Source organism: Cynocephalus volans, chromosome 14, assembly GCF_027409185.1.
Source record: "Cynocephalus volans isolate mCynVol1 chromosome 14, mCynVol1.pri, whole genome shotgun sequence".
Taxonomy (NCBI): domain Eukaryota; kingdom Metazoa; phylum Chordata; class Mammalia; order Dermoptera; family Cynocephalidae; genus Cynocephalus; species Cynocephalus volans.
Window position 1 is genome coordinate 26,247,122 of NC_084473.1, and position 22,240 is coordinate 26,269,361.

Sequence of the window (22,240 nt, forward strand, 5' to 3'; positions counted from 1 at the left end):
CTCTCAGGGCCCGCGGGCCGCCCCCATGCAGCGGCGCGGGCCCTGGGCTGCCCCCGGCCCTGGCCCTGGCGCCCAGCTCAGGTCGCTCCCGCCGCCGCCGCCGCTTCCATTCATGGAGCCCCCTACCCCCCTGCGGAGACCAGCTGGTACCTCCGTACTCGCTTCCGCTTCCGCCGCCGCGGAGCCGCACGGGACGCGTAGTCCGGAGCAGCAGCAGCGGCGTGAGCGCCAGCAGCGTGACCAGGAAGTGATTGTGACGGAGGCCGCGGGCAAGCAAATCAGCGGCCAGACCGAGACCGGGCCGGCGAGCCGGCGAAGAGAAGCCCTGCCCGGGGCCCGCCCGCCCGGTTCTGGCCCCTCCCTGGAGGAACTAGGAACTCGTTCGACTCCAGGTGGGGCGAGGATGGGCCGCGACATCAGACTGGCCTGCCAGCAGCAGGATACAATGAGCTGGTCGCTGTTATCGTCACACACGCACAGGACACACGGACGGACACACACACACGTGGAGGGGCTGGCTAGATGCTACCGCTGGGATTAAGTCGGGGGCCACAGCAGCAGAGAAAAAAGGACACCATGGGCACGATCAGGTTTTGGCCTTTAGTCTGAAAAAGTGTTGATTGAAAGTGTACAACAGAGAGCGGGTGCAAGCGGCTGGGGGCCATGGAGCCGCCAATAAAAAAGAATGTCCTTAAATAAAGTGTTCACAGAGTAAAAACCAGAACCGCCAGTCCTTCCCTCCAACAGAACAGAGCACAGGCACAGAACCGGTGATGAGCCCAAAGGAGCAAGGAGGAGGCTAGGGAGGACAGCAGAGGCTCCCAGGCTGCTGTATGTAGGGAGAGCCCTCTTTGGAATGGGCTGAGTAAAGACACCCAGTTCCCCCTGCACACCTCATACCCACTGCTAAGGCTAAAGAAAAAAAAAAAAAAAAACTCAATCTCAGGTCCGGAGGGCTCAGAAAACAGTCTAGGTGGGCAGGGGTGTGGATGACTGCTAGTCCCGCTTGGGCTTCTTCTTGTCACTGTTGCCATTTTCTTCAGCCCCCTCAGTAGAAAGCACCTCCTCCAGTTTCCGCTTGCCACTCTCTGGCTGGGGTTCTCCTGTGTTTCGGGGCTTGAAGCAAATGATGATGCAGGTCATGTTGTCACACCCTGTACCATCCCCAGAAGTGTCTGGTGCCAGGCACTGATCCAGCAACTACAAAAGGGATGGGGTAGCTCAGCAACACCTTCCTGGGAACCTAGAGTCCCGCAAGAGGGTTGGCCCTTCCAAGAGGTCAAAGAAGTGGAATGGGCAACATGTATCACAAAACAGCCCACTTGCTAGACCATGAGGCATAAGGTTAAGTCAGGGAAATGAGGGAAGATGGACGCTTTTAGTCATGGTTTGGCCTCTGTCAGTAATTAACAGTATTCTCAGGCTCTGGTCTTAGCTCGGGTGAAAAGTGAAAAGAGAAATCCTTGGCTGTGCACACACCAGACACCCTCTCTTCTCCACCCTGGGACTCACCTCTTCCACGATGGATGATAATAACCGAAGCTCCCCATTTTCATCACGCTGGCTGATCTTTGATTGAATAAAGTCTACAACTTCCTGACTGCTCATCACATTCCTGGGGTCAGAAACAACAGTCAGAATCTTTAGTCTCACACAAAGGCAGAGTAGAGGAGCGTGAATAGAGGTGGTGGGCTAGGCCAATGTAAGCACCTACAGAAATTCTCCTCAGTTCTGCCTTAGGCTTAGTGGTCTTGACTCATCAAGAAGCCTGCTTAGGCTCTAATCCTAGAGCAGCTCTAAGCCCTACAAGAGAAGTAATGCTGCAGAAAGAGGACTTTAGGGTGTTCTGCCAGTGCTTGCTTACCAAATGCCATCACAGGCAATGACCATGAATTCGTGGTCATCAGTGAGAGTCAGCACCTTGATGTCAGGAAGGGCTGAAATCATCTGTTCCTCAGGTGGCAGGTTCCTGTTTCTCTTGTAGAAGTGGTCTCCTAAAGTAAAGGAATAGTTGGTTGACAAGTGGTTTGAAACTTCCCACAGATTAATGTTTGAGGCAATTCAAACCTTGCCATTCATTCCCCTTCTCTACAAAGTTCCATAATCTAGTGGAATGGAGAACTGAGTTCTAGTTTTTCTAGTTTCAGCGCTGTCAACAGGTTGCTGAACCTTACGAAAGTCACTCACCTGTCTTTTTCATCATCGAAAAGGTACTGAAGATAATGATAACTATCTTAGCTATTTTACAGAGATGTTAAGGACTTAGATAGTAGATATAAAAGTACATTGAATGGTACAAGGGCTATGAAGATTCAAGTTTGCTATCAGGTAGTCTGGGACAGAGAGCAAGACCCCAGAAGTCCTTCCCTTAAATTTCTTGGCCCTTACCAATGGCTCTGGAAAGGTTGAGGCCCCCGTTGACTCGCCCATCCATGGTGACCTTGCCACCAGCATTCTTGATGCGTGTTAGCTCCACTTCATCCTCTGGTTTGTGGTCATAGGACATGTCTAAAGCTTTGCCAGCCTCAGACACCACACAACGAGAGTCTCCTGCATTGGCTACAATCAACTGCTTTCCTCGTATCAGAGCCACCACTGCTGTTGTACCACTGTCAGAGCCAGGCTTAAAAAGAAGAAAGGTAGCATTCATGGGAGCTTCTGAACATGAGTTCCCTGTTGGTGCACCCCTCACCATTCACTTATGCTTTCCCTTCTCATTGGGACCCCCAAGAGAGCTTTAACAAACAGGAGGAGCACAAATGTTATCTTTCCAGACAAAAGCATGCTCCCTCCCTTTTCTTTTTTAGATAATTCTAATCAAAAGACTTACCACCTAGTTCCCCTCACAAAATAAATCCCCCATGACCACAGCTTTAGTACTAAAATATTAAGAGGATCCCGTCTCAGAATCAAAATCAGGGGATCCACACCTGCCTCCTGGCTTTTCCAGATTCACTGCTTCCCTTCCCCACACACCTCTTCTTTTCCTTCCATCCCAGGCACCATCATCTCTTCTTCTTCTTCTTCTTCATCATCATCATCATCCTCTTCAGCCTCCTCAGTGTCATCCTCATCTTCCTCATTCTCTGCCTCCTCACTGCTGTAGCCATCCTCTTCCTCACTGCATTCCTGCCAGAGGGAGGATCCCAGGCTGCTGAGACTAGGATGCCCCCTTCCCCGCCTCCCCCCAACTCATACTCAGAACCCAGAGGCCCTGACTGAACATAGGTCCTTATAACACTGAAAGATAACAACTATATGATCATGAAAATCTCGGGGAGAGGAGAGGGCCAGGATGAGTATAACTGACATCCTAAACTGGATTCAGCAGTCACTAGCCAGAAGCCCTGGGGAAGGCCAGGGCTGCCAGCCAAAAGTTCTTTCCAGGAAATGTGGCCAGAAAATAGTGTCCAGAGAACGAAACACCCACATATCTAAGGTAACATCAACTCCCTTCTTGTTCTCCCTCTAGGAGACAGACTCTGAAAGGCCAGAACTAGACCTATTTGTTATAGTACTGACAAAGGAAGAGGTAAGAGGGCTAATGGTACCTGTGATGATGGAGATAAAGAATTCAAGAAGGCTAAGGCATAGAATACAGTGGGTCTTGGGGGATGATGTCAAAATTGGAGAAGGAAAAGAAAGCTGAAAGCTATTGATGGCAACCACACAGCCCTTCTCTGCAACTTCAGCATCTGCCTGCCTCACAGGCCCTTACCTCACTGTCTTCCTCTTCCTCCTCCGCCTCATCTGACTCATCCTCACTGTCCTCAAAGAACTTGGACTTAGCAACTCGAGGCAGCTTGTCGGAGGCTGAAGAGCAGGAAGGCCCAGCCTCACCTGTGGGAGTGCCAGGCTCACCAACTTGGCCTGCCTCAGTCCCACATTCTGAGTTGGAGGAAAGGCCTGTGTGGGCCTTGGCTGTAGGGCCATTTTCCTGTGAAGGAGTTTCCCTAGATGGGTCCTCAGGTCCTGCCTCCCCATTGAGGCCCTGGGACCCTGGTTCCTCGCCTGTCCCAGCTCCGGATTTGCTGTGGGGAGGGCCCTTGTGACAGTTCTGCCCATAGCGTGTCAGCAGCTCTTCAATAGTCATGGTAGCCTCTTCATGCAGCAGTGCAGCCTCCTCATTGTCCACTGCAGGGAAAGGACTAAATCAGAGCCCCCAGCCAGACTCCTCATGGGATCAGTCCCACTCACTACCTCTATAGCCCTTGCAGCCTGAGTTCCAATTCCCCCACAGCCTCCCACTCCTAAGGCTCGTCTCACTTGTCAAGTCTCAGAAGAACATCCCTTAGCTTCTTTCTCCTCCACAGACTTCTGATCTTTGTCTTTCAGCCCTTTTTAGTCAAAGGAACACTAGTCATTGTATTTCCCCTCTCACCTCTTATTTGTTATTGTTAAGTTGGAAACCCTATTCTGGCTGAGGAACCAGAAAGCCCACAATGCTAGTCTAGGCCTAGAGTTCAGGCCTAATGACTGGCTGATGGGACTAATGACTGCTCCAGTCTTGGGGAAAAAAAAAAGTCACATAAATGCCAACAGAAATCAGAAAGACCCCATCACAATGCCAAAGATAATGTATATAAAAATGCTTACAACTACAACACTAGGCACTCAACAAAGATTGATTCTCTCCCTCTTTTTCATAACCTCGTGTAGTAGAACACCATAAAGTTCCTTAATGTGAGGACTTTCCAGGTCTCTGGGAAGCCATCCTCTCATATAATTGATAAATAAATTATATTAAAGAATAGTTCTTAAAAATTGATTTCCTCTTGAACAGGGGATGCTGCACGCACCATCATCTTCATCAGCTACTTTTTCTTTTTCATCCTCATCCTCAGTGGGTCGCCCTGCAATCTGTGCCAGCTCCTTAATGACTTCCTCAGTGGTCAGTTTGGCATCAATAGCCAAGAAGGCATCTTCTAAAGCCTGAATATAAGCAAAGAGTATAAGGCAAGTACAGGAAAAAGTACCACAGGTACAAAATGAATTCCCTATATACAATTCTGGACACAAGGATGGGACACATCAGAGTGTGATCTGCCACACTAGGAGGAACTCATAGATTAATAAGGCAGATCTAAAAAACCAAGTGGGAATAAGCTAGTTCTAGGTACAGGATTCTTTATGAAGAAATGCAGTTAATAAACAACAGCTAGGGGGCAAAGAGAAGGGAAAAGCCAAGAGTTAGAAAACAAAGGAACGCCTACACAAGTGGACAATGAATAGTGTGAGAAGACAGACCTTCTGTAGCTTGCCTTCCTTGTAGGCCTTCTGATCTTTGATGATATCAGGAAGATATTTGGCACAGTACAAGGCAACTTCCTCCCCTAGAAGAAAGGTAGGGTTACGTGGAACACTGCTTCCCACACACAGAAAGTGATATAATATTTACATGCCATACTGGAGTTAACCCCAAGGGTTGAGGGAATAAGTACCTTAGTACACCTGAAACCTATCTGAAGGACAATGTTTCGGAGGTTCTGACCCAAAAAATGAATTTCACCATCACCTCTCCCAAGTGTATATTAATATATCCCTTGTCGGGCCGGCCTGTGGCTCACTTGGGAGAGTGTGGTGCTGATAACACCAAGGCCACGGGTTTGGATCCCTATATGGGGATGGCCGGATGGCTCACTTGGGAGAGCGTGGTGCTGACAACACCAAGTCAAGGGTTAAGATCCCCTTACCGGTCATCTTTAAAAAAACAAAAAACAAACAAACAAAAAATATATCCCTTGTCTTTTCTCACCTGCATACTCAGTTCTTACATACCTGCATACTTAGTACTTACAGTGAGAAAAAGATAAATGCTGATGTAGGATGAGAATTTTTGGATTAAAACAAGGCCTGGTGAGATTATAATCCAATACAATACCCTAATGGGAAAAAGGAATCACATAATAGAGAAAAATGGCGCCAGGCATGAAATGATATCTGAGGACCAGAACCCGGTAAAGTAAAAGAACAAAGGACCTATTCTTGCCCTGTAAAGTCTGGAATTTGGGTCCTAAAATGTTACATATGATATGCTAAAATTACCTCCATGTCCATCGTAGACAGAAAACATGGCTGTCTCACTGTCCAGCTCAGGAATACAGTTGTGAGCATCCTAAAAAAAGAAGAGTATAATCAGTATGTCTCAAGGTCAAAGAGTATTCCTCCTTGTGCAACTCAGGTCATAAGAATTGCCTGCACACCTTAAGCTCCCTGACTGGCCTATATGGCCTAGAAATAAGGAAGATGGGATGAGATGAAAAGAAGTACAGGGGAGGCAGAAAGAGTGGGAAGCAAAGGAGAAAAGGGAAAGGGAAATGAAAGGAAGGAGAGAAGAAGAAAGAATCAGGTCACTACCTCTGTAATCCAGCAGCTTTAGCCTAGGAGATCTGTCTAGATGGCACAATATTTAGCTGTTGGAACTCTAGACCTAACCCTTTCGGATTTGTGGGAACTATGGGGAGAACCAGAATAAAGGACCTTTACAGTCACTTTCAGACCTATTCTTTGAATCAGTGAAATTCAAGGAATAAAATGTTAGGGAAGACAGCAAAAAGAGACCTGAGGGGCTTACAAACGTGAAAAGTTTCTAAGAGAATCCTAAAACAGACTAAGGGAAAGCACTCAAAAGTTGTAAAGTTGTATATACTTATACCAAAAAAAAAAAAAAGGCATTATCTAAACAAATTCTTCCCCTCTTCTCTCAAAGCTTAACTCACTCAAGAAGTTACTCTCAGAGTGGGCAGAGGATATATTTACAAAATATCTTTCCAACAAATAATCCTATTAAACTACACTGTTTAGTACCTTTTTTTTTTTTTTTTAAGCTGTGCCCCATTTAGTACTTTTTAACTGGAATTTCCAACACACTGTATAGTCAGCCTTTCCACCTCCTACCCCCAGGTGGAAGTGAAATATCTTTCTGTTCTAATGACAGCACATCAAAGAGAAGTTTGCAATGGACCCACCACATCAACATTTTGGTTTGAAGGCCAACCTTGATCAAATTCTTCTAATAACAAAATTCCACAACCCCAAACTAATGTTCCAGGCTAAGTCAAAGTTCAACAAAGACCGTCAGACCTAGGTAAAAGTGTGCTTGCTGCAGCTTAATCTGCTCTACTTGGGAAAACAATCCAACCTTCTTTCAGGTACTCTCTACAAGCAAAAAGGACATATATAATCAGCTATTTACTTAGGCTAATTATCCTTCTATAAGTTAACATCAATCATAATTCTCCTTCCTCTTTTTGGCAATAGCATTTTAAAATTTCTAATTATCTTAACAGTGAAAAAAATCTAAGTGCAGTGGTTTTTCTGTTGTCCCTAAATAAGACTATGCCTTAGTTATACAAGTCTAAAATATAAAAGTTATTTTAAAGTAAGGAAGGAAAGCAATCAAAAGAGGTCTAGTTTTGTATTTCTCTCTGTCTCCAGGAAGAAGTGCCCCGAAAGCTAAGGGGCTGCCACGGATGGCCCTTGATGGCACTGTTAAGGTCATCATCAACTACACTGCCTCTTAGCCACATTTCCAGGACCTAGAGAGCACCACAGACCACCTTCTCCCTCTTCCAACCACTTTACTGCAAGCCAAGCTAGCTCCCTTCTATCTAAGCCAGGGCTTATCCTTTCTTCTTACTATCATGTCAGCACCTTCTTTCTTGCACTTAAAATTGCCTATTGCCCCAGCATCCTCTACCAGTGGTTCTCAAACTTGAATGTGAGTTCAAACTTAAATTCATTTGTTCATTCATTCACTCATCAAATATATGAGTACCCATTATGTGTCAGGATGTGTTCTGGGTGCTTGGGATATGTCAGTGAACAAAATAAAGACTCTTACTTCACCAAAAAAAGCTTATGCTCTTTAATTTTCAAAAGTAAATGTTTTTGAAAAGACTAAATGTAGGGCTGGCTGGTTAGCTTAGTTAGTTAGAGCATGGTGCTGATAACACCAAGGTCCAGGGTTCAATCACTGTACCAGCCAGCCGCCGAAAACAAAACCCAAAATGTATTACTAAAATGTGAGAAGCTGGTCCAACTAATTTCAATTTTTTGGTAGGAGTAAGAGAAGCAGTCTTCCTGTCTACTCCTTCCCAGCAGAACAAGAGGATCAACTGGTCTTTCTCTTCCTGTGATGCCACTCTAGATCATAGTTGTACCATCTCTTTTGAACCTGCACCTTCTACTTGAACCATCTTTTTGACTTCCTCATCTGTTCCTCACAAGAGCATGTGAGCATATGAAAAAATACTTAACTTCATTAGTAATCAAAGAAATATACATTAAAACAGAGAAATATCCTTTTGTGCAAAATCAGAATGATGAAAGAGATTAATAATATCCAGTGATAATAAGAGTGAAGGTAAAAACACATCCTCATATCCTGATTGACAAGAATATAAAGTAGTATAGCTTTTCTGGAGGACAATTTGGTAATATGTATCAAAATTTCTAATGTACCTGCTCTTTGATCTAGTAATTCCACTCTAAAAGGTTTTTGTGCTGGCTAATTAACTCAGTTGCTTATAGTATGGTGTTATAACACCACGGTCAAGGGGTCAGATCCCATACTGGCCAGCTGCCCCAGAATAAATTAATTAAATAAAAGCTTTTTTACAGAAACAATTAGACAAGGGTACAAGGACATGTACAAGAATGCTTATTATAGCATTATTTATAATAAAAAAACAATTGTAACCATCTAAATTTCCAGGAATAGATTACAAATAATACATCCCTCCCTCCAATGGAGTAAATGCAACTGTTAGAAACAATGAATATGTTAATTTGGAAATGTGTTCACAATATATTAAGTGATAAAAAAGAAAAAAATTTTTTTTAAGTATCGTATGTCTATGTCAGTCTGGAAGATCATATATCAAACTTAACAGTGGAGGGTGAAATTTGAGTAATAATTATATTCTACTTTTCAACATTCATTTTTAAATTTTTGTAAAGTCATATTGTTCCGTTTTGAATAACAACAAAAGAAACCTATTAATTGGCCTTGAATTGCCATTCTACCATACACCGCATGATCTTTGGCCAGCTACCTCGTGGTATGCCTCAATTTTATCCTCTGCAATATGGAGTAACTACATCTACCTTACCCACATCATCACAGGATTGTTGTGAGGATGATGCAAAACACGTAAAAGCCCTTCGGTAAACCGGAATTTGCTATATAAATATATATTCTGCTCTGAAATTTAGCATCTGGTTCACATTTTTCTTCTTCATCCTTTTTCTGAAAGAGGAATGCCCACAATAAAGATTCATCTCATACTTTAAGGTCTCCGGTCCTAGAAGTATTCCACATTACCTTCTCCACTTCTCGTTGAGGCTTTGGATCTGTATTATTACTTGGAACTGCTACACCTTCTCTAAGCACTTCAATTTCCCCTTTGCATCTTTGCTCATAACCTTTACCCTTGCCTTTCTTTCTCTCTATCCCTTTCTGAGCCACAGCTAAGTATTTCAACACTGTCTCTTAGCAATCTAGAAAAAGTCATCCAACCTTGTATAACCCCACCAACTGCTTTCTTTACCCCTGCATCAGAACCACTAAGTACTGCTGGTCATAAAATATTATGCTGTCACATGGATTGTGGTCACTACTTCCATTCAGCATTTTTTTTCTGTATTCTGAATTGACTCCTAAATACACCCAGCCAGTTGCACACCTTCTGTTTGAGTTCTCAATGCTATTTTCCTTTCACTCTTAGCAGATGAACTCACCTCTTACTTACATCAAGATCTCATCTCAAGAACTACTTCATCTTCCCTGTTCTACCTCAAAATGTCTCTGTAGCTTTATCTATCCTCTCCTTTACTTCTGCCTGAAACACAGTATTTCTCCTCTCTTTCTAGGTTAACATTTCCTCTTAAACTCTTGACCTCAAACCCTTCTCCTTTGAGATCTTACTTCACAAAGAAGGTAATAACGTTAACAGCAATCCAAATAAGCTTTGCCGCTTCATTCTCCCCAACCATTGTGTAGGATTAAACAGTACAAACCATGTCACCTTTCTTAAAAGTTCTCTTGGATTCTGTAAACAACTATAGTTCTATGCCTCCAACTGCCTATTTCTACAGGATGTCCCTTCTATACCTCAAATTGAATGTATATAAACAGGAACTCAGCAGTCTCCAAAAAATCAGAGCTTTCCCTACAGGTCTTATTTCTGTTAATGGAATCTTTTTATTTTGGAGGTGGAAGTGGGCAAGTGGCTGGTACAGGTTCCTGAACCCTTGACCGTGGTGTTATAATACCACACAGTACCCAAATGAGCTAACTGGCCAGCCCTGTCAATGGAATCTAACTCTACCAAGCAACATCTAATACCAGGAATCATCCTTAACTTTCTAGGTGTCTTCCACCATCCATTACTGAGTCCTGCTGAGTTTCCCTTGGAAGCATTCATCAGGTTGTTCCTGGATTACCTCGCTTTAGGTCACTCAATCATCATTCCTACCCATCTTTATAATCTAGTCTCTTAACTCTCATACCATTCCCTGAGAAACTGCTCCATTCTTGACACTGATACCCCTCTTCTCCCCAAGCAAAGCAGTAAGCATGTCTGCCTTGGAGTCTTTCCTCCTATCCCTCCTTCTAATACTTTTTCTTTCCCCACTTTCCTCCTCCCCATTTGTCTGTTATACTTTCCTTAAGATCCAGTTAAAGTCTCACCACCTCCAAGAGACCTTACCCAACCACACCAGTACTCTAAACTCTTTTAGTATATCTTGCCTCTACCCATAATTTGGCACTCAGCATATGCTACCTTGTATTGTTACTCAACATTCCATAAGGAGAGAGGGAGTCCTAGGTCCAAAATTGGATTTTAAAGCAACGTGAAAGCAAAGACTGTCTTAAATCTCTTTACAGCTCTAGGGTCTAACACTATGTTCTGCAATACTAGTATAGCAGGCACTCCATATTTGCTTATGATGGTTAGTTCCCAGCTGCCTCAGAACAACTATCTTAAGAATACCTTCTCCTTCATTTCCTACTCTAAACCCAGAGATACATCGTAACACAATAACTACTGAGGGAATCTGGAGGAGATGACTCAGAATACACACAGGTCACCTGAATCAAGGCTATTAGGCCTTGCCTTACTGAATCACATATCACACAGCCCTTTTGACCTTTTAGACAACCAATGCATCCATGTTAATAAAGGGTTGTTCATCCTTCCTGATGTCAATCTCCCAAAGTTATAAATACATCCACAAATGTTCCTGTGTCCCAAGACCAACCATTAGATTTAGGATATATATAAATTTATCTAAATCCTTACAAATCAAGATAAAAGATTTAAAGGTGGTTGAGAAGGGAACTACATTTTTGGTTTTAAAAAGTCATGTAACCCAGGGCATGGAGAAGGGGACCGGACTCCCCTCCCACAACCAGGCACACCGTGACAGCGCCTCAGGACCCACTCGGGGACCTGGGGTATGGAGCTGGGGGTCAGATATTCTCGACAACCAGGCACACCACCAGCACCAAGGAGCATGTCAAAAACGTCTTCTCCCTGTGGTTGGCCCACCACAGCCACCACAATAACCATGGCTGCCGTGAAGGCAGCTAGATGCCACAACCACCACACAGATCATCCACCAGCCATTGGAATGCCTTAACACAAGGAGAGTCACCAGCAGAGATAAAGAAAGAAGGAGGATCTCTTTCTCCACAGAGCCCATTTCAGAGTGATGGAAGAAGCATCTGCTCTATGATAGTACTGGGGGACCTGATCACACCTCTCAGCATTGGACAGACTTTTGGGCAGCAAATGAACAGAATAACCATTATTCTTTCAGAGGGTGAGAAGAAATCCAGGGTGATTAGAGGGGGGAGAGGGGAGAGAAAGGGAGATGGGGAGGGATTGGACAAGGGGCATAAATAATAATTACGATTTGTAACAATATATATGCTAGTAATATTGATCTGATCAACATACCTTAATGTTGAACCCCCAAAATTTGTATAATCAATTTTGATTCAATAAAAAAATTTTTTAAAAAATTGAATTAAATTTTAAAAAGAAAATAAAAAATAAAAAAATAAAAAGTCATGTAATACTATCTGACTTTTAAAATTATATGCATGTGTTATTTTGATAAAAAATAAAACTAATACTAATAACCAGTTAGTATCGTGGGAATGGAGAGGAATCTTTTCCTTAGTTTATCCACCTAAGGAATTCTTAATTTAAGTATGCAAAAAATAACAATGGTAAACCTTAATAATAAAAATAAACAATCTTTTCCTTTCTGCAGTAATAATTTTTTAAAAAATGATTACTACGATATCATTTTACTAGTGCTTGCATCTTCAGGAAACATACTACAATGGCTTTAAGCCCCTCTCAGAAAGCTCAGAAGCATTTAAATTATTTTCCCTGAATTTTACTGCCAGGCCTAAGGTCCACACAAGCTAAATCATTTCTGATCACTCACATGCTCAAGGATCTTCTTGCAATTGGACTGACACTTCGTTTTCCAGGAGTTAGACATCATTTGGGAGATTTTTCCTGCACCGTGACCACCCTGCCTCCAATTAATAATTCATAGAAATGTAAACTACCACCTCATACCCGTTAGGATGGCTACTATCAAAAAATACAGATAAGGGCTGGCTGGTTAGCTCAGTTAGTTAGAGCACAGCCTTGTAATACCAAGGTCACAGGTTCAGATCTCCGAAACTGGCCAACCAACAAAAAAAAAAAAAAAAAAAGATAATACAGTTAATAATCACTGTTGGTGAGAATGTACAGAAATTGGAAACTTTGTTCACTGTTGGTGGAAATATAAAATGGTACAGCCACTATGGAAAACAGTATAGCAGCTCCTCAAAAAATTTAAGATAGAAATTACCATTTGATGCAGCAATTCCACTTCTGGATATATACCCAAAAGAACTGAAAGCAGGGTCTCAAAGAGATATTTGTACACCCATGTTCAAAGCAGCACTATTCACAATAGCTAAAACATGAAAGCATGGAAGCAACCTAAATGTCCATTGACAGATGAAAGGATAGCAAAATGAGGTACATACATACAATGGAATATCATTCAGCCATTAAAAAAAAAAGGAAATTCTGACACATGCTACTACATGGATGAACCTTGAAGACATTGTGTTACATGAAATAAGCCATGTAGCAAAACCCAAAAAACTTTCCAAAAATTAACTCAAATTAGATCACAGCCTGTAAGAGCTAAAACAATAAAATCCTTAGTCACGAAAAGATAATCACTGTACGATTCCACTTACATGAGGTAGTTAGAATAGTCAAAATCATACAGACAGAAAGTAGAATAGTGGCTGCCAGGGGCTGAAGGAAGGAGGATATGTGGAGTTGTTGTATAGGTATAGAGTTTTAGTTTTGCAAGATGAAGAGTTCTGAAGACTGGTTGCACAAGACTGTGAATGTATTTAACATTACTGAACTGTATACATTTAAAAATGGTTAAGATGGTAAATTTTATGTTATATGTATGTAACCACAATTAAAAATTTTTTGAAAACAAAAAAAAACTTTCCACAAAAAGAAGCCCAAGCTCAGATGGCTTCACTCAGATGGTAGAATTAAATAAATTCAAATATTTAAAGAAAAATTAATATGACTTTCTTATAAATTCTTCCAAAATATAGTGGTAACACTTCCCAACTCATTTTATAAGGCCAGTACTACCCTGATACCAAGACCAGACAAAGATATCACAAGAAAACTACAGACATATGAATATCTCTTGTTAATACAGACACAAAAATCTTCAACAAAATAGTAGCAAACCAAATCCAGCAACATATAAAAAGGATTATACACAATGAACAAGTGGGATTTATACACCAAAAGAACGCAAGTTTGGTTTAACATTCAAAAATCCATTAATGTAATATACCATACCATATCAATAGAATAAAGAACAAAAATCACGTGATCATCTCAATAGATAAAAAGCATTTGACAAAATCCAATGCCCATGATAAAGACTCAACAACCTAGGAATAAAAGGGAAACTCCTCAACTTAATAGAGTACTTTTATGAAATACCCACAGTTAACATCATAGTTAATGTTGAAAGACTGAAAGCTTTTCCCCTAAGATCAAGAACAAGATAGGATATCTGCTTTCACTACTACTGTTCAACATTGTGCTGAAGGTTCTAGCCAGGGCAATTAAGAAAGAAAAAGAAATAAATGTCATCTGGGCCGGCCTGTGGCTCACTCGGGAGAGTGCGGTGCTGATAACACCAAGGCCCCGGGTTCGGATCCCATATACGGATGGCCGGTTTGCTCACTGGCTGAGCGTGGTGCTGACAACACCAAGCCAAGGGTTAAGATCCCCTTACCGGTCATCTTTTAAAATTAAAAAAAAAAAAAAGAAAAGAAATAAATGTCATTTAGATTGGAAAGGAGGAAATAAAACTATCTCTATCTACAGATGAAATTATCTTATATACAGAAAATCCCAAGGAATCTACTAAAATCACTATTGGAACTAATAAACAAGTTCAGCAAGGCTGCAGGACACAAGATCAATACACAAAACTCAATTTATATCTACTCAGTAACAATGAACAATCCAAAAATGAAGTTAATACAAATCCATTTATAATAGCATCAAAAAAATAAAATATTTTAGAGTAAATTTAACAAAAGAAGCTCAAAGCACACTCTGAAAACTACAAAATATTGCTGAAAGAAACTAGAGACCTAAATAAATGTAAAAACAGTCCACGCTCACGAATTGGAAGACTTAATATTGTTAAGATAGTAATACTCCTCCAATTGACCTACAGATCAGCACAATTGCTATCAAAATCTCAAGTGCCTTTTGTGCAGAAAGTGACAACTAATCCTAAAATTCATGTGGAAATGCAAGAAATCCAGAAAAGCAGAAACGAGAAAAAGAACACACTTCCCAACTTTGAAATGTACTACAAAGCTACAGTAACCAAGATAGTGTGGTACTGGCATCAGGACATTTAGATCAATGGAATGGAATTAAGAGTCCAGAAATAAACCCTCATATTTATGGTCAACTGATCTTTGACAACGATGCTAAAATAATTCAATGAGGGAAAAAAACAATCTTTTTAACAAATGGTACAATGCTGGGACAACTAGATATTCATATGCAAAAGAATGATCACTTCCTTACACCATACAAAAAAATGAACTCAAAATAGATCACAGACTGTAAGAGCTGAAACTATAAAACTCTTAGAAGAAAATCTAAGAGTAAATTGTTGTGCCTTTCCATTGGGCAAAGCTTTGTAGGTACAACACCAAAGGACAAGAAAAAAATAAATTAGATTTCATCAAAATTAAAAACTTTTATGCTTCAAAGGATACCATCAAAAAAGCAAAAAGGCAGCCTACAAAATGGAAGAAAATATTTATAAATCATATGTCTGATAACAGACTTGTATCCAGAATATATAAAGAACTCTTACACCTCAACAAAAAGACAAGTCAATTAAAAATGGACAAAGGGGTGGGTCCAAGTACAGTGGTGTTTACAATTAATTGATCACACCAATCACAGATTTCTTTGTTCCTTTTCCACACTTACTGCTTCACTTGACCTGCCTAAAAATAAATAGGGCTGGCTGGTTAGTTCAGTTGGTTAGAGTGCAGCCTTCTAACAACAATGTTACAGGCTCAGATCCCCATACCAGCCAGCTGCTCAAAAAAACAAAAAAAATCTTAGTTAAAAAGAAAGAAAGAAAGATTGACAGAGGATCTAAACATTTTCCAAAAGAAAATATACAAATGGCCAATAAACCCATGAAAAGATGTTCAAACATCATTAGCCCTCAGAAAAATACAAATCCAAACTGCAATGAAATACCACTTCACATCCACTAGAAAGGCTATTATAAAAAAGACAGATAAGTGTAGGGAGGAGGTGGAGAAACTGGCACCCTCATAAATTGCTGTTGGGAATGCAAAATGCTGTAGCCACCTTGGAAAAGTTTAGCAGTTTCTCAAAATGTTAAACGTGTAAATACCATATGACCCAGCAATTCCACTCTTAGGTATACACTCAAGAGAAATGAAGAAGTATTTCTACACAAAAACTTGTACATGAATGTTTACAGCATCATTATTCATAACAAAAATGTAGAAATCCAAATATCTATCATTTGATGAATGGATAAACAAAGTATACCCATACAGTAGAGTATTACTCAGCTATAAAAAAGAGTGATATATAGGGCCGGCCCTGGCTCACTCGGGACAGTGTGGTGCTGATAACACTAAGGCCACAGGTTCGGATCCTATATAGGGATGGCTGGTTAGCTCACTGGCTGAGTGTGGTGCTGACAACACCAAGCCAAGGGTTAAGATCCCCTCACTGGTCATCTTAAAAAAAAAAAAGAATGATATGGCCATACAATAGATTATCCAGCCATAAAAAAGAATGAAGTACTGATTAATTCATAATACAACACTGATGAGCCTTAAAAATATACTTAGTAAAAGCATCCAGATATAAAAAGTAACATATTTATAACTCCATTTTTATGAAATGTTCAGAATAGGTAAATCCACAAAGACAGAATGTAAGTTGGTGGCTGCCACAAGTTAGTGGAAAAAAGACAGAATGTAAGTTGGTGGCTGCCATAAGTTAGTGGAAAAGAGATACGGAGTGACTGGTAAGGGGTACAGGGTTTCATTTTGGGGTGATGAAAAATGTTCTAAAATTGATTGTGGTGATGGCTGTACAATTCTGTGTGAATATACTAAACACCACTGAATTGTACCCTTTAAATGGGTGAATTGCATGGTATGTAAATCATATCTCAATAAAGTTCCTTAAAAGGGGACCTGCATATACATTTTAAATACTATATATGATTAAGAGTTGATACACTCCATCTTTGAACAAGATCTAGATGGAAACAGAAAACAGCTCCACTGGAATTAGTACTCTGTCTATAGAATGCCATAAAACATCAGTGATTTTAAGTTCAGTTCTAAAGATTTGTGCTTCCAGATAGCATAATAGTTTTGTTTTTTCTTCTTTTTGGCAGTTGGCTGGTAAAGGGATCCAAACCCTTGACCTTATATATAGCATAATAGTTAAGAGCAGTTTACAATGGCAAGAACTACTGATCAGAGGTGTCAATGTCTTCACTCAAATTCAAGCTCTTACCTCTCAAAGTACAATTCCAAGATGATATCCGAATAGAGGATGAGGGGTGGGGAAGTAACAGTAACAATTGCTAGGGGGTCGAGCAATAGAAATTTAGGTTAGACATTCTTGAAATCCTGAGGAATAAGTTCTGATTGTATCTTCCAGCTGCTTGAGAACTTATAAAGGAATGGTATAGCAGAAAATAACTTCTCCATATTCATGGGCATACACTTGAATAATTTCATATGTACCAGCTTTGAATTGTAAATAGGTACTGCATACTAATCAAATGAAAAGAATGTCCTTTTATAAAAGTTGCTTTACTGCATCCTAGACAAAGGAATTCTGATCTGGTTCAGTAAGTAAACAGTGTTTTAAGACAGTGATGAGATGCTAATCTGAGGACCAGATAATAAATACTCTTTGACCTGTGACGCCCTCTCTGAAGTGGAACCCCATAACATGCTTGGGATATCCCATTATATATTTTTATCCATTAATATAATAATTGAAACTGTCATTTAGGTATCTTAAGAATTTTCTGCTCAACATTATCTCTACAGTCCATTCTTTATGGCATTAAAAAGCTAACCTACTCAAAATTATATGGTAAGACTTTTCCAAGGAACCGACAAGATGGCGGAAGCGGAGCAGAAGCAGCAGAGGACCTTCTGCAAGTTCACCTACCGCAGTGTGGACCTCGATCAGGGGCTTGACACGTCCTACCAGCAGCTGATAGGGCCTAGCAGCACTTGCTGCTGAAACGCCTGCGCAAGGCCAAGAAGGAGACACTGCCCATGGAGACGCCAGAGGTGGTCAAGGCTCACCGGCTAGACATCATCATCCTGCCCAAGATGGTGGGCAGCACGTGGGTGTCTACAACGGCAAAACCTTCAGCCAGGTGGAGATCAAGCCCGAGATGATCAGCCACTATCTGGGTGAGTTCTCCATCACCTACAAGCGGTGAAGAATGGCCAGCCAGGCATCAGGGCCACCCACTCCTCTCACTTCATCCCCCTCAAGTAGCCTGCTTGGCCAATAAAGGCACACGTGACTCCCAAAAATAATAAAATAAAATATATTGTAGGTATTGATACTGCCTTTAATGAAAGGAAAATATAATTTATAGAATAAAAATATCCTGTCTCCATAGAAGGCAGTTTTGTCACTTTCTTCGAAAGTGACAACCAAAAATTAAAAGTATCCTTGTCCCTCTAAGACTACATCAACTAAATTTGTTTTCAGATTGGACTTCTCGTTGCCACCAAAAACTCTGAGCCTTTTCTTATATATTTCTCAGGCACCCCTCTACAACCTTTCTTTTAACTCCAAAGCACATACCTCAACCAGCTTGAGGGTCCCTCCAAACCATGGAGAAGAAAAAAGAGAAGAGAACAACTGTGGTATTTTGATTACCCCTCCTCAAAACACACTGGTTCCACAGCAAGAGGCACTAGGAGAGGTAGAAAATATAAAATGCCAGCTATTGATGGTTGCCATCCTTGCCTCAAGAAAAGGGGTAAAATGGTCCTCTCTAAGGCATGTGGGCATCTCAGTCAGGATCTTAGCAACCTTTGTAAGGCATACTGATATGATAACTTTACTTCAACTGAATCATTAGGACCAAGCAGTTAAGATAAATAAACTTTATTTAGTGGAATTAAGACTTAAAGGTTAAGAGGAACAGGAGTACAGTACATTTTCTTAAAAGATAAGATTCACTCAAGAGGCTGGAAGTCATAGTTATTTTCTTGCAACAGCAAAGAAACTATGTTATACTTTAGGGAAAGGAAACAAAGCCAGAAGAAAAAGTATGAATGAAGTAGAACAGGATCCCTAACAGTACTTTAAGAGGATTTGATTAGGTATATTTAACTATTCAAACGATGGTAAATTCTAAAACAGCATATTAGAAATATTTTAATACCCTAAGTAGTTATCTCTCAGGAGGAAGATTAGGATCTAAGCATAGTCCAGCAAGATCTCCACACACCAAACAGCCCCTGATGAAAAAAAAAAAAAAATCATTTTCTAGCTACCAGAGAAGAAACCAAAAATAAAGGGAAATACCACGCAGAGAAGCAGCAAATAGCACATAATTACTGGGCAAATGACCTTGAAAACTGAATATCCAAGCAACTCAATTCATAAAGAAAACTAGAAGGAAGAGTTCTTTTTTTTTTTTTTTTTTTTTTTTAAAAAGATGACCGGTAAGGGGATCTTAACCCTTGACTTGGTGTTGTCAGCACCACGCTCAGCCAGTGAGCGAACCGGCCATCCGTATATGGGATCCGAACCCGGGGCCTTGGCGCTATCAGCACCGCACTCTACCGAGTGAGCCACGGGCCGGCCCAGGAAGAGTTCTAAAGAAATGAAAAAACCACAGCAGAGAAGGAAGTGGAAAATAAGGAATGAAAAACCTGAAAGAAATGCCTTACTGTGAGGTTGGATGAAATATTCACCTCTAATCTCACAACATTAACAAAAAATGCCATAGAAATGGAAACTCCAGACTACAAAAGTAACCCAAATCCCAACCTTACTTTAAAGCTTTCCTTTTGAAGCTATATCCAGATATTTCTAATAGTCAATTACATTTACCGCGCACCCAGTTCTACTGTGCACCAAAATGAAATATGAATGCTATACTTTAGTTTGACACAAATGATAACATTGTCTAGTGTCTCCAACGATTTGAAACTACAGGTTCTTTCCACCAAGGCACAAGTGCTAACCTTTTTGGGTCTCAATTTCCTAGTTGTAAAATGAGAGAGCCAAACCAGATGAAAGGAACTATAGGATCCCATCCATTCTTGAAATTTTATACCTAATGATATAACCGTTACTAAAGTCTGCTGTGGATATAAAATTTGAGTCTGGGAACAAACCATTGAAGTTCATACTGTCATTCCAGAGCTAACCACAGGGAGGAGCGAGGGATTTGAAAAAAAAAAAAAATCCCAAGAGACAGTATTTGGCTGTTACCTAAAGCCCACCTAGTAAGTGGATGAAACCCTCAATCCCAGATATTATTAGAGCAATTCCCTGGCCTTCTGCCAAGACCTCACAATACTCTTCACAAAGACAAGTTTTACCCGTCTTTTCCCCTTTCCTTCCTACCATAGTTTTCCTTATACTCCTTTGTGGTTTCACATCCATTCTGCCCCATACTCCTCCTTTTAATCCAGATTTCTCACTTTTTCCCTTTTTACCCAGAGTGAAATTTTCTTTCTTTCTTTTCTTTTCTTTTCTTTTTTTTAAAACATGACCGGTAAGGGGATCCTAACCCTTAACTTGGTGTTGTCAGCACCACGCTCTCCCAAGTGAGCTAACCGGCCATCCCCCTATAGGGATCTGAACCCATGGCCTTGGCATTATCAGCACCACACTCTCCCAAGTGAGCTACGCGGCCCTCAGAGTGAACTTTTCTGAAAAAGAAAGTTCTCTATACGTTGTGATGAAAATCAAGGAAACTATAAAGTACAACAAGCACAGGCAAAGAACAGTTACTGAATGTTAGAGAAATAGCGCGGGAGAAAAAATATCAGGCATGATAAATAAGAAATTCTAGTGATTGACACAATTCAATTTTTTCAAAGTTCGTAAAAGGCCCTGAAAAGAGAGTACAAACGAGTGACAGCTCTTGGAGGTCAGGTCGAGCCTCTGAAATTAACATGCAGTGGCCAAGACCAGGCAACTGGGTGTTAAGAATGTGAAACTGACTATTTCACTGTCAACCTCCTCGCCCAAAGAAGCCTCCCATATCACATATTTTAAAAATACGAATTAAAAAAGTGTTACATCTATTCGCCTCTTCCTCGAAAAATAAATGAACAAATAGTCCCTCCTTTCGTCTTTACTCCCACACTACACCTCACACCGTTTATGAACCTGGAGGGCTGGGTTGGCACGAGAGGATGGCGCGAACGGACGGGGAGAGGGCGGTCGGTGGGCGGAAGATGCCTCTCCCCACACGGCCGAGCACTCGCCACCACTGGCCACCGGCACACGGTCCCCAAGCACCGGTAGCTCCCTCTCGGCTCCGACCCGGCGGTTGCTGCCGTCCCCCAAACTGACGCTGCGGCAGCAGGATCTCCGCTGGGACCCTTCCCGGGTGAGGACCCCATCCCCCTGCTCCCTTTCTCCGCCGGGTTCCCGCCCTGTCGCGGCCAGCCTGTCGGCCCTGTGGTCTCACCTCCATGGAGACGCGCCAGCCTTGCATGGCGGAGAAGCCGTAGGGCAGCGGCAGGCGCGGGGCGCCAACCCCGTCCCCAGAGCACTTCACCGTATTGGGCTGGGAGAGGTAGGCACCCATGGCGGCGGCTGGCCGGCGGCCTTGGGGGCAGGCGAGCGGGGTGTGACCCGTGCCGGCGCCGGCGCCGGAGCCCCGCGGGCGCGCGTGGCAAAAGCAGGCCCGGCAGGGCGGACGACGCAAAGTGCCGGTGAAAGGCGCGAGGCTGGCCAGGAGGCGGTAACGGGACGGGAGCAGAGACGGAGCGGAAGCGGAAACGGCGGCGCTTCAGACCCCGCCCGGCCGGCGCGGGGCGGCGCGGCTCGGCGCTGCAAGCAGTCATTTCCTTAGCAACTCGCCCCGCCCGCGGGGACCACGGCCCGCCCAACCGCCGCTCCCGCGAGACAGGCGCGGCCACGCCCACCAACGGCCGCAGTCAGCCGGCCGCGGCCCGCGAGGGCGGTAGTCGCTTCTCAGTTCCCTCAATGTTCGCTCTCCGTCACCCGTCTCTTGATGTTTTTGTCAGAAGCCTCTTTTGTGTCGGACCTGGCGCTTCCCGTCTGTCCTCTAATGTTGCCAGTTCCCTGTCTGTCCACCGCGCCCTCAGACTCTGCAAACCCCACCGATTCGGTTCCATTAAAGTGGCCTAGTGTTTGTTCTGAGCTTAGGAAGTATTTGGTCAGGCCTTGGGAGGCCTATTCGAGAATATGAGAGAGCCCTTACTAACAAAGGAAAAGGAAGACCTAGATCTGTGACTTAATTCGAGTTCATACGATGTAGAAATCTTTGGTACAGTCTATGCTGGGTGAGAAGAGTTCAAAGGAGGGAAGGGCTTGGATTGAAAGACCCT

At 42.2% G+C, this 22,240-nt stretch overlaps 1 protein-coding gene and 1 pseudogene across 1 annotated transcript; one reads left to right on the plus strand and one right to left on the minus strand.

The window, feature by feature from the left end:
- Nucleotides 1–586: 586 nt before the first annotated feature.
- On the minus strand, nt 587–21,634 carry PPM1G (protein phosphatase, Mg2+/Mn2+ dependent 1G). The gene is made up of 10 exons (XM_063078366.1): nt 21,355–21,634; nt 6,046–6,115; nt 5,248–5,333; nt 4,800–4,932; nt 3,719–4,134; nt 2,977–3,129; nt 2,389–2,623; nt 1,865–1,994; nt 1,513–1,615; nt 587–1,200 (listed from the first exon to the last, which is right to left on the minus strand). The coding sequence occupies exons 1-10, from the start codon at nt 21,472–21,474 to the stop codon at nt 997–999; spliced, it is 1,650 nt and encodes a 549-aa protein (XP_062934436.1). The 5' UTR covers nt 21,475–21,634; the 3' UTR covers nt 587–996.
- LOC134363408 (small ribosomal subunit protein uS19-like) lies at nt 17,787–18,185 on the plus strand (annotated as a pseudogene).
- Nucleotides 21,635–22,240: the final 606 nt, after the last annotated feature.

Coding starts and splice junctions, on each gene's coding strand:
- PPM1G (XM_063078366.1), bottom strand. CDS start 21,474: ATGGGTGCCTACCTCTCCCAGCCCAATACGGTGAAGTGCTCTGGGGAC. Junction 4,135..4,799: donor AGTAGCTGATGAAGATGATG/GTGCGTGCAGCA, acceptor CTTTCCCTGCAG/TGGACAATGAGGAGGCTGCA. Junction 1,616..1,864: donor ATTGCCTGTGATGGCATTTG/GTAAGCAAGCAC, acceptor TTCTGACCCCAG/GAATGTGATGAGCAGTCAGG.